Consider the following 14,142-nt stretch of genomic DNA (forward strand, 5'->3'; position numbering starts at 1 on the left):
TTGTTTCTGGAGAAACGGGCAATGCGGTCAGATTGTTTTCAAGAACTATTAGGATCGTGCATATAATCGAATTTTCGCAATCCAATCTCAGGTATATAAATTTGACGAATCAATACCGCTCGTAAAATTCTGTCTCGTTGTCGCTTGCTATGTAATAATAATTCGAGTAATAATACATATACATATATATATATCGATGCAAATAATCTGTTATGTGATTTAGTAAATTTCCTTGTTCTCTACGATCGTCAAATTATAAACTATAACAAATGTACAAGCATCTTTGAACAAAACTAAATTCCTTCGTAACAGATCGATAGAGTCTTTGGAAATTCTATAAGCCGCGAGAGGATAGTCCTGTGGAGAGTACTTTTGCTCCTTTCTGTAACGCTATCAATGGCGCATCTACATTGTAACGTAACTGATAATAGCGTGCTACTAATACGAGTACAAAACTTTAAACCAAATTTCGTGGCGAAGACAGTTTCATACTGAAACCCTGATGCGAACTTCTCTAGGATTCAGAATTAGGTCTCACTACAGTCAATTTACTGCAGTCTGTAGTTTATGCTGGCTATATTAGCTCGATAGACAAGATAACAGGAATAGTATATCCGAGTTAAGCTACTGAAACCGCATGACTCGTGGATCATCAGCTTATGAATGCAATTTCATCAAGCACAGGTGTCAACCTGCACGTGTCTGCGTTGATGCAACCCGATGGACCAATTAGTGTTTCTATTTACCAAGATCGTCATTCATAATGAAGATCTTCCGTCCCAATCACGCGTATTAATGACGTTCCTCATTGGTGTCGAAGGCGGATTAATCGAGACACGTACCTAATACTTGCGGTAAAATCTAATATTTTCTATTATTGTATCGTATAGCAGCAATGTTTCGCGATACTTTTTACTATTATTAGATGGTAGTAGCAGGTTCTTCCGTAAATAATGTTGTTAAAACAGTAGTTGTAATAAAAATTATAATAATAATTCAGTTTCTCTGAGAGTTGAATTTAGAAATGGCGAAAATGGCCAAACGACCAGAACTCTGTCCTTGATGATTATTCTTGCTTTATTTGTCCATAATTTTCGTAAAAAGATTAAAAGCGTATTCACACATCATAGTCTATAAACACGCTTTACGAACGTACCACGTGCATTATAAAAAATAAGCAATATATGCAATAATAATTCCTTCGTATAGTTGTAAAGTCTTTTTTTGCACCTTTTGCATGTACGGTATAGAAAGATTAGTCTCTTTATTTTAATTTATTATTATACAAAGTTGCTTTTATTAGGGACGGAATTTATGACACTACTATAATAATTAAACGAGGAACGGATAACGCGATGCTTTATCATATTTTTTAAAGTATCGGTTATTATTAGTCCTCGTACATAAACGATAGAATACAGGAACTGGTAAGTTTACGAAGCGTTCGTCCACGATAAGCAGGTGTTCGTGATCCGTTACATTGTACGCTCGCTCGAGCACGTATATGCGTGCAGGCGCATGTAATGCCCACGCGTGAAAATTACGTGGGCGATCTGACGTTCTCACGCTCACAGATACAGACCACGTAAATACGTGTCGTTGCTTTCCTCTCTTGCATCAGGATTCTTTGACGACAACATCGTTGTCAACTTTACACAATCTTAACAATTCCTTTTTCATTTGAAAGGAAATATTTTTGGCAGTTTCCTTGCTACGTTTCTTACGCGATCAGTTTATCGCCTTTCCTTACATGGTCTTTCCTAAAATCTTCCCTCTCTTCAAACGTGATCTAACAAATGGCATTAAGAGATTCGTATAATGACAATAACGATATTTATGTCAATAACGTAAATCATTTACATATATCTATTCGCATTATACTGTTCGAACTATTTAGCATATCAAGGAGTGATGGTTCACGTTGTTTATCAAGAGATATCTTTGAAAGATCCCATGACTTCTTGCGTTACGTTTCTTTGTACCGCAATATTTTTACCATAAGAATGTTTCTATCGAACTTGGCGAGAATGCTACGAAAAATCATCAGTATTATTTATAAAAAATATTTATTTATCGTGTAGGTTTCGAAATAACTTTCGCTGTCATTTACAAAGCACGGAGTAGTATAATGTTTCAAAAATTGTAAGCCATATTATAGACGCAGATTTGCCAGAACAATTTCGTTTCGCGAGCGATCCATAAATTCCAACATCGTCTGCCATTGTTCCCAGGCTGGTCTCGCTTTTGGTTTACTTTCGTGAAGAACTATCAGCCTTTCAGTCAGGCCTCAGACCACGATTTACGGTCCGCTCTGTAGATAAACGTCGCGCGTGCGAATATTCGGAAGGGTGCGATTGTGCTTTTATACGAGAGCGCCATTCACGCTGGTGGTTCCCGCAGGCTCCGCCAACGAAGAACGTTGACGTCGAAGGTGCGAAAAAGAGACCAACCAGCCATTCAGTCTGACACCCGTTAACACACATATTTCGTCAAAGGGTAGCGTCTCGTAATCAGTCTCTAAGCGACATTCCTGCCTCTTTTCTATTTATCTTTTCTCTCCTTCTCCCTCTATATACCACGCTTCCTTTCTCCCTTATACTTGTTCGTTCCTTCTCTCTCCGTCTGGGTTCTTTGTTCCCTCGATGTACCCTTCCAGCGACTTTTTCAACCCCTAGCAAAGTCATTTTCATTAATCTAAATCGACATTGATAATGTTCGTCTGAATGAAGCTATCGCGATCCTTTTTCAGTCGGCCTTTGTGGCTAACTATTAAAAGGCTCATCTACCGTCTGGCTAACAGTGACGGGTATTTGCGAATCTGGTCGCGGACAGAATTGTCACGAACGATTATTTGTGTTTCGTGGCATCAAGTTTTTAGGACTGGTGCGACGATGAATATCTTTAGATCGAAAGCTTTTTATTTAGTACGCGATTGTCGTTTCATATTACTTGTGGTATTAATGACTGAGTAAGAAAAATCGAACTACTGGGGTGTTAAAATTATTTGATTTATTATTGAATTTGTGGAATTCAACATTTGTGGAATGTTATTGGTTTATTCGTCGAATCGAAGAGTACCGCTAATAATATATATGGGTCAGAATATTTGAAAAACTTTATATTCAAGGATTTGGAGGTTTATTATTTCGTTACTAGCGTAAACATCGCAACGTTTGGAACGTCGCGTCGCGTCTGTTGAAAATAGCGAATGTTAATTCGCTCGGGATTCGTCTTGGGTACTGAAATCAAATTTTTAGAACAGTAAAGCGATTCAATTACTTCCATTTGCGGAAGATTGCGAGACTTTCAATAGAAAGAAACGAGCTTTCCGGCAAACTCAGCCATTTCGTTTAAGATTCTCGCTGATTGGAACAGGTAAAATTCCATCTGACATCTGAAATATGAGAACTACACCGATCGATAGTTTCTCCGAGCCTAGATCTTTCTGTTTAATCAACATTAGTCAAATATCCTCTGAATTCCGAAGAATCAGAAATACATATGTCCTTCTATACTTTTTCGCAATTACTAACTTTCTCCATATTTGGGCAGCATAAAAATGAAAGAAAGGATTTGACCGTTGCTTTTAAACTTAGCTTTTTCAGATCACTATCGAATATATAACAATTTTCGATCTTTTATACATGTAGAGGAACTCCATTCCACTCGTCGATGGTAGAACAACCAGCGGCGTCTACTGCATCGGTATTTAATTCGCGTATTATTTGTTATCGTTCGATCTGACAACGCACGTAAATCAAGATGCTTCTGGAAAAGCAGCCTGTTCTACTTTCATGTTATTCGCAGCTCATCAATTATAGCTACATATCGTCTTTCGGCTGAAATATGGTTATTGCGCAAGTTCCTGCTTCTGGTCGGCCCGTCTAGGGTTTAGGGCGTGCTTTGAATCGAACTAATCTCGAGAGAAGGATCGTTTAGAGAGAGAGTGACCTAGAATCAATCGATCGTATCACCTTTATTTATAGCTACACTTTTACCTTGACGGAAAATAAGACTAGCCTGGTATCGTGTGCATATACAGAATGCATGGATCTTGCAAAGCACGAGCATGGTTACTAATTTAGTTGGGCTTTTCAAAAATGATCGATCGATTTCCAAGGTTTCGGTAGTTTCGGATCGATACAACTCGAAAATAACAGGATTTACGTATATTCGACTAGTTCTTGATGTTTACCAGCGACAGGTATCGAATTCGTAGCACGTGTTTCTCTCGTTGTATTACAAAGGTGATTAATCAGTGCAATGCAATATGTCGCTACTATATAAACTTCAGTTCAACACTGGATCAATAGCACATAATACATTTGCCTAATCTGATTAACGATGACATTGATTTCGTTCGAACGATGAAATTTCACTTCAACGTGCCCGCATTGGCCTAATTAATTCCGACAAGAGGAATGTAAATAACGGAAAAGGGTATGTTGTTTCTTTTGCTTCTAGTTCGCGGTGTACAACCGTTCGACCAATACATGGTGGACCGTGAACTTCCTTTATGCTTAAGAAACATTAATCGAGTTCGTAAATTTGCTCTCTAAAATATGTATCGAATATAAAATAAAATAAAGTATAGTGTACATTTGAATGCATTAAACAATCGAAAATACAGGAAGTTTATTGCGTACAAAGTATACAGATCTTTTTAGGACTACAAGTTTAATGGTGCGTAGGTATGTCGTTTGGGAATGAAGCAAAATGACTGAAAGATCATGGTTGAAACTTTGTGTCGTAATTTTGTAAATTCAGTTCACTGGTACTAAATCTTAAAAACAAAATATTTCTTTATAATTTATCATGTTTTTACCACAATTTATTATCGACGATTTATCAAATTTATTAAAATTATTAAATTTTCCATTATTTTCACAATTTTGGAATTATTTCATGCGTTTGGACAGATTGAAGTATATAAGCCATAACTTGTGACTGTATGCCACAATTGAATAAAGAAAGAAGGCATATAACGTCAGTTATAAAATATAAGGTCTCTCATTCACGAAGTACCGAGTTCCCGAAAAAGAATAGCATTTTCCTGTTCAATGAATTCTTTCACACATAACGCGTTCCATTTAAAGCATTCCTTTCCACAAAATGAACGAATAAGTTATTGTAAGCGACACTTGCGTATTTTTCATAATACATTTTTCGTGTTCGAAGTACTTTCTTGAAAATATTGTGGAATTAAATTTACTCTATAGAGGCAAAAAGAGATAACTGCCGTATTCTGAATAAAAATAAACTGAGATAAAATATTTTTATTCTATATTGTATTATACTTTTATTGATTATATTTAAGAGTAAAAAATACAATGTTGATATATATTGTAAATGTACTATGGTGGTAAAATTTTTGATTTATTATAATAATTATTATTAGGATAAGTACGATTCAATAAATCGTATAATTGTGACGAATTATTCTATTTCACGCGGAAATAATAGCCTTTCTTCGTTGTTCTTTGAATATACCCCAATCACGCCCTTCAAATGCGTTATGGAAAAAATTTCATTGAATATTATCGAATCGTTTACAGTGTAAACATATACATATATGTAAACTTTACACAATCATTCTACGCACTGTGAAGTGCTCTTAGTACGGAAGGTTGTTATTTTACAGGTATTTTGCAGTATTGGATAGTTTTCATTGGTTTCATGCACGCGGAAAACATTGGAAATTCACGTTCTGCGAAAGAATCAACGAAGCGATGGTCACTGTACAAGTACATCATAATGAAAAAAATTTGCAGCATGATTGATAAAATGGAAGTTCGAACAGTTGAATCCTACACGAAAGTTCGAAAACTCGACAACAACGAGAATACCAGAATGCCAATGTGGTTGTGGAAGCGAATCGAGGGAAATCGATATATCGGTGCGAAAGTTAGATGGGGCAAAATAAAATTAAGATAGATGTGCCTGAAAGAAAAAGTAAAACGCGGTAGGAAATTAAATTTGTGTGGATATAATGGTTTCTCCGAAATTATTTTCCTTGCTTTTTATGAAATACAATAGTTTCGACTCTCTGTGTCCAGTGAAGAGATGAAATATATCGTATAAATAAGAGAAAGAGAGAAAGGGAGAGAGTCTTAATTTCAACGAAACATCGCAAGTACCTACGAAAATTGATAGGAAACTTTTTCTATAACTTGTTGCAGCTTAATGAAAGTATCCTTGATTCTTCTACAAATTTATAATATCCACACATTCCACATATATTTGGTACAGTTCTGGTAGCATTGAGTTCTAGCACACGAACAGCCAACCTTGGAACCGGGGTCGGTACCGCGGCCGAATGCGAAATGCAACAGGATTGTGTCTAGAGGGAGAATAATGGTTGTAGCCGGAGCCGAATTCGACGCACGTGCACCCATTAAAGACAGACCAAAATATTGCGGGGTTACGACAGATGCACTTGCTCGTGAACCACCCCCTGCTACGTCCGACAACACTGAGAATTCAATACTCCTCTCGCTTTTTGTTCCTTTTACCTTCCTTTCTTTCTCCACCTCCATCACTAGTTCCTCCTCCCCGTCCTTTGTCCGACGTCTTCTTTTTGTCTTCTCTGGCATATTCAGAGCCCCTCTGTTGTGCCTCGATGTGCTCGCTTGATCGTAACCATTGACGTTAGCGTTTTGTGTGAGAATTACTCGCCTTTCGTTTCCTTCTTCTTCTATCCAGAATACATGTTATGGTATTTCGCTTCTGGGCAACATTGTTAAAGATATTTACATATTTAGCAGTTTATACGAAATCAATCGAACAGGATTATAATTTATTCCATAGTTGTCTATTTCGTAATTTAGCGAATCTATCTTTATAAATTTATCTTCTGCAAAATTTGTTATTTCAATTAGTCATCGTTAATTCTTACAAAGAATTATAAGTAATGGAATTAACGTGCAGCAATATCGTAGAGAATAATTTCAGTTGTTTGCAATTTGTACGATAGAATCTGTTACGTGATTGGAATGGTTAGTGTTAGGTTGATTAGTTTCTCGATATTTCAATCCAAATACTCGCGTTGAAATATTTCTGTTTACATTCGACAAGTCAATAGCGCGATGACAACACGTTTGCACCAATCACGTATTCTATCATTTAAGAACGACACGAAAGAGTTGTGTCTCGAGCATTCTCGTACCTTCTCGAAATCGATTCACACGTCTCTTTCTTGTTCCGGGATCCCTGTTTCCTGTTTTTCTGTTGCGTGATCTCTTCCACTTGCAAGTATTTAGCCATTTTTAGTTGACTCTCTGTTAACAACTAGTGTGTTTTTAATCTGCGGACGTTATTCGTACTACCAATGCATGATATCGATCGAACTGCCACAGTACAACGAAATGTTGACTATAACGAAACCAGTGGCTTTACAATTAGAGCACTCACAGATCACAATTTATTTTTCCTTTCGTTTTTAGCGATGCATATAGCGTTCTCTCTGGGTTCAGATGGATAACCTGAACGTGATATATACGATTTTTTCTATAACTGTAAACTATTTCATTGATAGCATGCTATGGACACATTAAAAAACATTAAAATATGAGGCGGAGATATTTCCATATATTTTCAACGTTAATGGTAATAATTAAATTTTGCTCTTTTTAACGGCGATAACTTCATTCGTGGTACTATATAAATGATAGACTAACGTGTAATCTATGGTAAATTCTAACATTTTATAAGTCTAGTTTAAATAGTAGGTGGATAAAGAAAAAGGTTACAGGGACCGTAATTATGAACATGAATTCTAAACACAGACTCGAGTGATTAAAAATTCGCGTAGTTTCAATTCGTCGCGAACAGAATGTGTACTAAGCTTAGCAGGTTTGCCAAGGGATTATAGTGGCTTACTCGCAATCGTTGCTGTGTAATATATCGAATCCGTACTCGCAACACGATCCACGATGCTCGCCAGGCTGAAACGAATTTTCGAGCAAACTATCGCTGAAAACGGAATTTTGTGCAACAACAGAAGTTAATAACGAACTCGCGTATGATTAATTTAAAAAAAGCGCTGCATGTCTGAGAAATATATCTACGTATGTAGTCTCGAGATGTTCCCGCTTAAGATTTTAATGGATGTACGGATTTAATATAGCCGATAATAAGAGAGACGAATATCATGCAACATGTCACAATTATGCTCTATGGCATGGAACTTCTCATTGATAATTTGGGGAATTTAAAATGCGATAATTTGTAATTGGTCCGCGGAACTTTAATATTTCCCTCCTCATTTAGTAAACTGCATTTAATCCTTTTAATTAGAAAAAGTATAGGTTGCAAACTAGACATCGTCGTTAATTATTTTGTTTTTAATTAATTCACTGAGAATTTTCTTAAAAAATTGAAAATGCAGAGAAATCTGATAAAAATGAGAAGCTCTTTCGCTCGTGTCGACCGTCCCGCAAATATCTTGTCTCGAGTAGCGTGTTTGGCATAGCAAAAATGTTTAAGGTCATCATTTTCACTTCCTATGGAAATTACAACTCTCGCTATGAGTCGCGACAATATTCAAATTTATGGCAGCTACTGGCGAGTTGTATTAGTCACTGTGGAATGTTTCACTCGGATTTAGACAAGTTGTTTTTGTTGCAGAGAGCCTGTGCGGACGTCACGAGAAACGTCTGTTGAACGAGCTGCTGTCATCATACAACACACTGGAGCGGCCCGTTGCCAATGAGAGCGAGCCTCTCGAAGTGAGATTTGGCATCACGCTGCAGCAGATCATAGACGTGGTAAGTTATTCCCCTGACGTGACAGCTCCAACGTCGTTAATCATTCGCTGTAGCACGTCAACGATGTATAAAGAACTAAACTGCCGGAGTTCTTTCGAACGAATTACGAGCTTTCTAATTTTTAAATCAGACAATATCGCAAAATGTTTGCTACTAAATCTCCAAAATCAAAACTGATAAAGTCTGTAAAAAGAAGACAAAAGTAAAAAAAGGGGGAATATATCGACAACTCTGACTTGTCGTCAGACTTAACTGCATTAAGCGCTATCGACCATGTTACTTTTCGTTCAAATACCTCCTTTAACAATTGAACCGGTTAAAAGCCATCATAGCCAGAACGATTTGATATTCTGCTTTCTAATTTGATCCGCGTGTAATCGCATTTATATTAAGGGAATTACCAGCCGAGCACATTTCGCTAGGTTTTCTTCCTTTCTTAAGGAAATCGCATTAGAGAGGATTTACGACGGGAGCATTTTCGCTTCCATTGGCGGCAAACTGCACAATGGCTAGTAGTTCGCATATGCGCGCATGCTATACGTTTACGTACATACCGTTCCATCGATGGAACTTCCTTACGAAAGATTTCCATTATAACCCGCTGCTTTCTTTCGCATATGAGAAGTTACCTGAATCCTATACGAATACCATCTGTTACCGTTCGATCCGATTTCTTTCTTCGCGCATTCATTGCTCGCTTATCCCTTTTCCACTGCGCATTTGTCCCACGTGAAAGGAAATATCAGTGACGCGGAGAAGTGGCCACAATGAAGTAACACCGACATTCCAAAAAATAATGGCACAAAAGTGTGACGAAGGTTTCTTCTCCGTCCTCCTTTATTCATTGTTACAATCACACCTTTTAAGAGATTAACATGGCAACCCTTTAAGACTATCAAAATCTGTAAAATCATTCCATAAAAGTTGCACAAATTTCTCAGTCACCAGCTTCTGCTTTTATTTACAAAAAATATATCAAATCATCGTATTCGTTGACTCATTCCCCCGATTGAATACAACCAACAAAAGGGGGACGAGTAGAAAGGCCCGATAATGACGCATCAAATATTCAGTGTCAATGACCACGTAATACTTCCGGGTATTACGTCGACGGAAGATTACGAAAGTTATAGTGGCACGGGGTAATTTCCGTGGCTAGATGCAGTCTACAGAGCGGCTAGCAATCTTTGCATGAATTGCAAAGATAAGGAGGCCGAAGATTAGCTGCGCAAGTTTTTGCACGTCAAAATATCGGTCTTATCTAAACGAGACCATGGCTAACAGTCGAGGGTTGGATAGTGTAGCGGTATAGGGGTGGAATGAACGGAGGAAGAGGCAGTGAACGAAGCAGATCGCATTATGTGCTCCATCTTGCCTCGACTGGCCTTGCCTCGGTCATTTACTTACTTTATGCAGCTTTCCTTTCGGCTGCCATCGCACGAAACATCTCACCGTGCCGTTACACGAATATCGTGAACGTTGATAATCGGAAACGTTAGTACAAACTAGGGAAAATTTTCCTATGTAAAAGCGTAATTGACAGTAATCGTCGCACATTCCCGTCGCTTTGAAAGCATTCTCATTGTAACATCTGTTTATACCTGACTGTTTTATTATTCTACGTATCAGATGTTCGAAATAGTTACAGGATATTTGAAGTTCTAACACATTCGCTAGGAATAATTTGTTTGCAGTTTTCTGTTATTTATGTCACGTTACATACTTTCCGCGCCGTTATACCTTTGATCGTGCTATTTATGTATAGAATCTTTTACTCCAGTCGAACATCCAAACAACGCTAATTGTTTTATCATTCAAAACTGAAAATCTGGTTGGAAATATATATTATACACGTATTTACAGTATTTAGAACTGTAGGTTAAATTATCTTTAAATATCGTACTATTTTGTATGGATAGTACCGTGCACGGTGACATACAATTCTGTATATTATTCTGTCCCTCTCTCCGCCCTCTCTCTTTGTAATGCTCAATCCGACTAATGTTTCAATGCTATGCGCGGGCATATGAAGCGTAATTACACTCGACAAGCAAATATTTTCCGGTCCATACAATTTCGCGTGGAATAAAGCGCTACCAGCGCTGGGGAATTCCGATATACGACTTACTTGCTATGTAAATGCATGAAACGTAATTATTGCACATGGCAGACAACCGTTCATATTGATGGGAGTTCCTGTGCACATACGGGAGAGCCCCGCAAAAAAGGTTAAAATTCTGATGTAAAGTCAAAAAACGAGGAAAAGGGAAACGACGGGTCGCAATTGAATTGAAAGTTACCGCGAACCACGGAAACATGAAAATCCACGTTGCCAAAGAAAATGTCTTCGTCTCTCAGGGGAAACAATATCTTTTATGTGGAATCCTGCGGTTAAAGTTCAGTGAAATCAATTTGTTGTGTTATTACGGTTCCGGTGTATCGTGGATATTAAATTTTTAATCGTTGTTACTTCATGAATTCTTGGTCTTTGGATTCTCTGTACTCGTGCCGACTCAACCGTAGATTCATCAATTTTTCTTGAACATTATCTTCTCTTTCTCTCTCTCTTCCTTTCTCTTTTTCTCTCAATTGCCTTTGAAATGGACCTCGATTTCATTACGAGAATCGTAACGGGTATTCAGGGAAATATTTTTATTTTCATAACCCGTTCCTCTGAGTGGTAAAACAGATTCGATTTTTTCGCTTATTCGAAGGGAACGTTTACCTCGAATGCGAATGGAACGTATTATTATTCGGGATATTAAGTTAAATCGGACGTGAAATAAATCGATCGTATGTACATATACGTGATCGGAGAAATTAGAGATAACATTTTGAAGGGAAGAATGTAAATTGAGAACTTTCGTCCGAGTTTGTATTTATCTTCCAAATAGAACCATGCGAATAAAAATGGATAAGGCGAGCAAGAAGTATCCACGTCAATATCAACTTTGGCGGACCTGTTTTTACAAAATGTTAGATAAATACGGGAATCGTTAAAATTTGATTATCGCTATTAATTTAGTTTTTAGTCATACCACTCGTACTCTGTTATTACTGAAACTATTAAAATTATGTTTCAATGATTGAAAATTAAACGAACAACAAACATCATCGTTCGTGACCATTCGTTGGGAAAACGAATTCGTAAAAACAGAGCTCCCTTTTATCCTTCCACTATATCGATAGTCCGGAAGCGTTTTAATTGGATATTTCGAGACAGAACTGAATTCAGCCAGGCAAACCGTACGTTCTGGCCGGAAATCCAGTTGGACCAAAACGGAATTCGTGACCAAAACAGATGGCGTGTGATCGTGAACAGGTTAGTACACAGAATTTCCATTCGTGTTCTGTTGATACACCAACGTTTATATGTATTCTGTTTTGCAAAGTGCAGCAGGCTGGGAAAAGTTCTGCACTGCGATAGTGCTGCAAGATGACGATTCTGTTAGGTGAACACGAGGATACGTGCTACACATTTTGATAGTATTTCCCCCGCCCCCCCCCAAAAAAAACAGGACAAATTTTTTTCGTTCAGTCCGATATAATATCGCTTAGAATACTTCCAGAGGATAAATTCTAGGCAATAATTGTTTTTGCAAGCATAATCGGTGCGCTTTGCTTGGCTCCTAGTTTCTGTATCCCAACCGTTTAAGCTGTCGTATCTGTTTCAATATCATCCTTGTGTCTTCTTGATCATTGTATGTATGTACCTCGAATTTCAAAGATTCTAACAGCGATGCTCCGCTGGCTTCGCCAGTGTTCCACTGCTCGAGGGCTTAGCCCTCTGAATTATCAAAGCTGTCAACGACGGCTGGTAATCGCCTTTCCTTTCGCATATTAATATACGTATATTATGTACGAAATTTTGTTAAGTTAATTTTAAGTTTTATAGTAAACTCTTGTTTAGGAATAGTCGCCTCTCGTCCGCGATTACTTCAACTCGTATCTACCCTGACGTAGCGTGGACGCCTTCGACGCTACGTTCTAAACAAATATTCAATATATGAAAAAAATAACAGAACGTTGCTTTAGAATTATTAGGTAAAAGAAGAACGATAATGAAAGTACACATCGATGACGAACGGTAAATTAGTTCTTGCTGCGAGATATCGTGATCGATAAAAATGAAAACGGTAAATTTCGTTGCGATGGTGGTGTCGTTTGACCATGAACTCTGTATTTATGATCGGCATAATGGAAATTGCGTGGCGTCATGTTTCCTCTTTCGTTCTCCAGTGGCGCGCTGTCAGCTCTTCGCAATGTATCGTGGCGTCCTGCTGATTTTCAGTTTCCCTTCGCGTTCTTCGTCTGCTCCCGTTCGTGCAAGCTTGTTCAAAGGCGCGTCCACAGCAGCGCAAAGTGACGAGATGCTTTTTCATCAGCGTCGCAATTATAAAATGGTAAAGCAAGCTCATCGTATTACTCGGCCTTCGCCATTTCACGTTGCAAGTTGTACGTGGGTCGGAATAAAGGTACTGATCAGTGAAATTTCGCCTCGACACGACCTTATTTTCTGCTTTTGTTGTCTTCGCTTTCCTTATCTTCCTCTCGTCTCTTTCCTATTCTACCTTTTCTAAAGTTTCTGATTAATTTTTCCACTTCATACGCGAGTCGCGATTTCAATTCGGAAAGTTCGACGTTCGACGACTAATATACGGAATATATTAATAAAATGTGTTTCGACCTCATTCTCGATCGCGCCTCGCGAAATTCAATAAATTAAATTTATCATGAGAATATTGAATATCGTCACTCTATGCAAACAAAGTTTTATACTGTCTGTCATACTTTTGTAGATGCGATGATTTAAATGTAATTAATATTTGACTGTTATTCAAAGAAACTTCAAAGTCGTTAGAAACGAAACATCAAATTATTTTCTGATAATTGTATCGCATGCTGTATAAATTATCTTCCTTATGATAACGCTAATCGTAACTGATTGTATAATACACATACTAATTATAATGAAATGAAAATCGAAAGCTGTTAACTGTAATATCCAAAAATAATAGGTAACGGAGACAATTGGTGACCTCCTATTGTGTGAACTTCAATTGTACAAACTGTTCGTCCCCTGTCATGTTCGCATAAATGGAATTTTACCGTGTTGCAATTATCGTTTGATCAATAGGATGCTTCTATCGCATAAACATTTAATACAAAGTTAACTGTCATTTGATGTTTCCTGTCATCTTTCTTGCGTGCTTATTCAATCTGACGTTTTGCACGTAAAAACAACGCGTTCCAAACAGCTTCGTGCATTAAAGCAAGAGATATTTCTAAATGGAGCAAAATACATCCCATTACTCAGCCTGTTTCCCCTTCCCACTCGGTTTCCTTAAGTCGCGTTACTCAAGCTGCTTCGAGTTTT

General features: G+C 37.7%; 1 protein-coding gene and 1 long non-coding RNA gene across 5 annotated transcripts in view; one reads left to right on the plus strand and one right to left on the minus strand.

The window, feature by feature from the left end:
- The window catches only part of LOC126918695 (neuronal acetylcholine receptor subunit alpha-7), a 274,945-nt gene that overhangs the window by 65,532 nt on the left and 195,271 nt on the right, over positions 1-14,142 (plus strand). For all 4 annotated transcript variants that reach the window (XM_050726893.1, XM_050726891.1, XM_050726890.1 and 1 more), the window contains exon 3: positions 8,626-8,765. In XM_050726893.1, coding sequence (XP_050582850.1) covers positions 8,626-8,765 — 140 coding nt within the window. The remainder of the gene's footprint in view (positions 1-8,625; positions 8,766-14,142) is intronic.
- LOC126918698 (uncharacterized) overlaps positions 1-14,142 on the minus strand; it is a 208,334-nt gene that overhangs the window by 38,170 nt on the left and 156,022 nt on the right. The window lies entirely within an intron of this gene.

Source organism: Bombus affinis, chromosome 7 (genome assembly GCF_024516045.1).
Source record: "Bombus affinis isolate iyBomAffi1 chromosome 7, iyBomAffi1.2, whole genome shotgun sequence".
In the NCBI taxonomy this organism is placed as follows: domain Eukaryota; kingdom Metazoa; phylum Arthropoda; class Insecta; order Hymenoptera; family Apidae; genus Bombus; species Bombus affinis.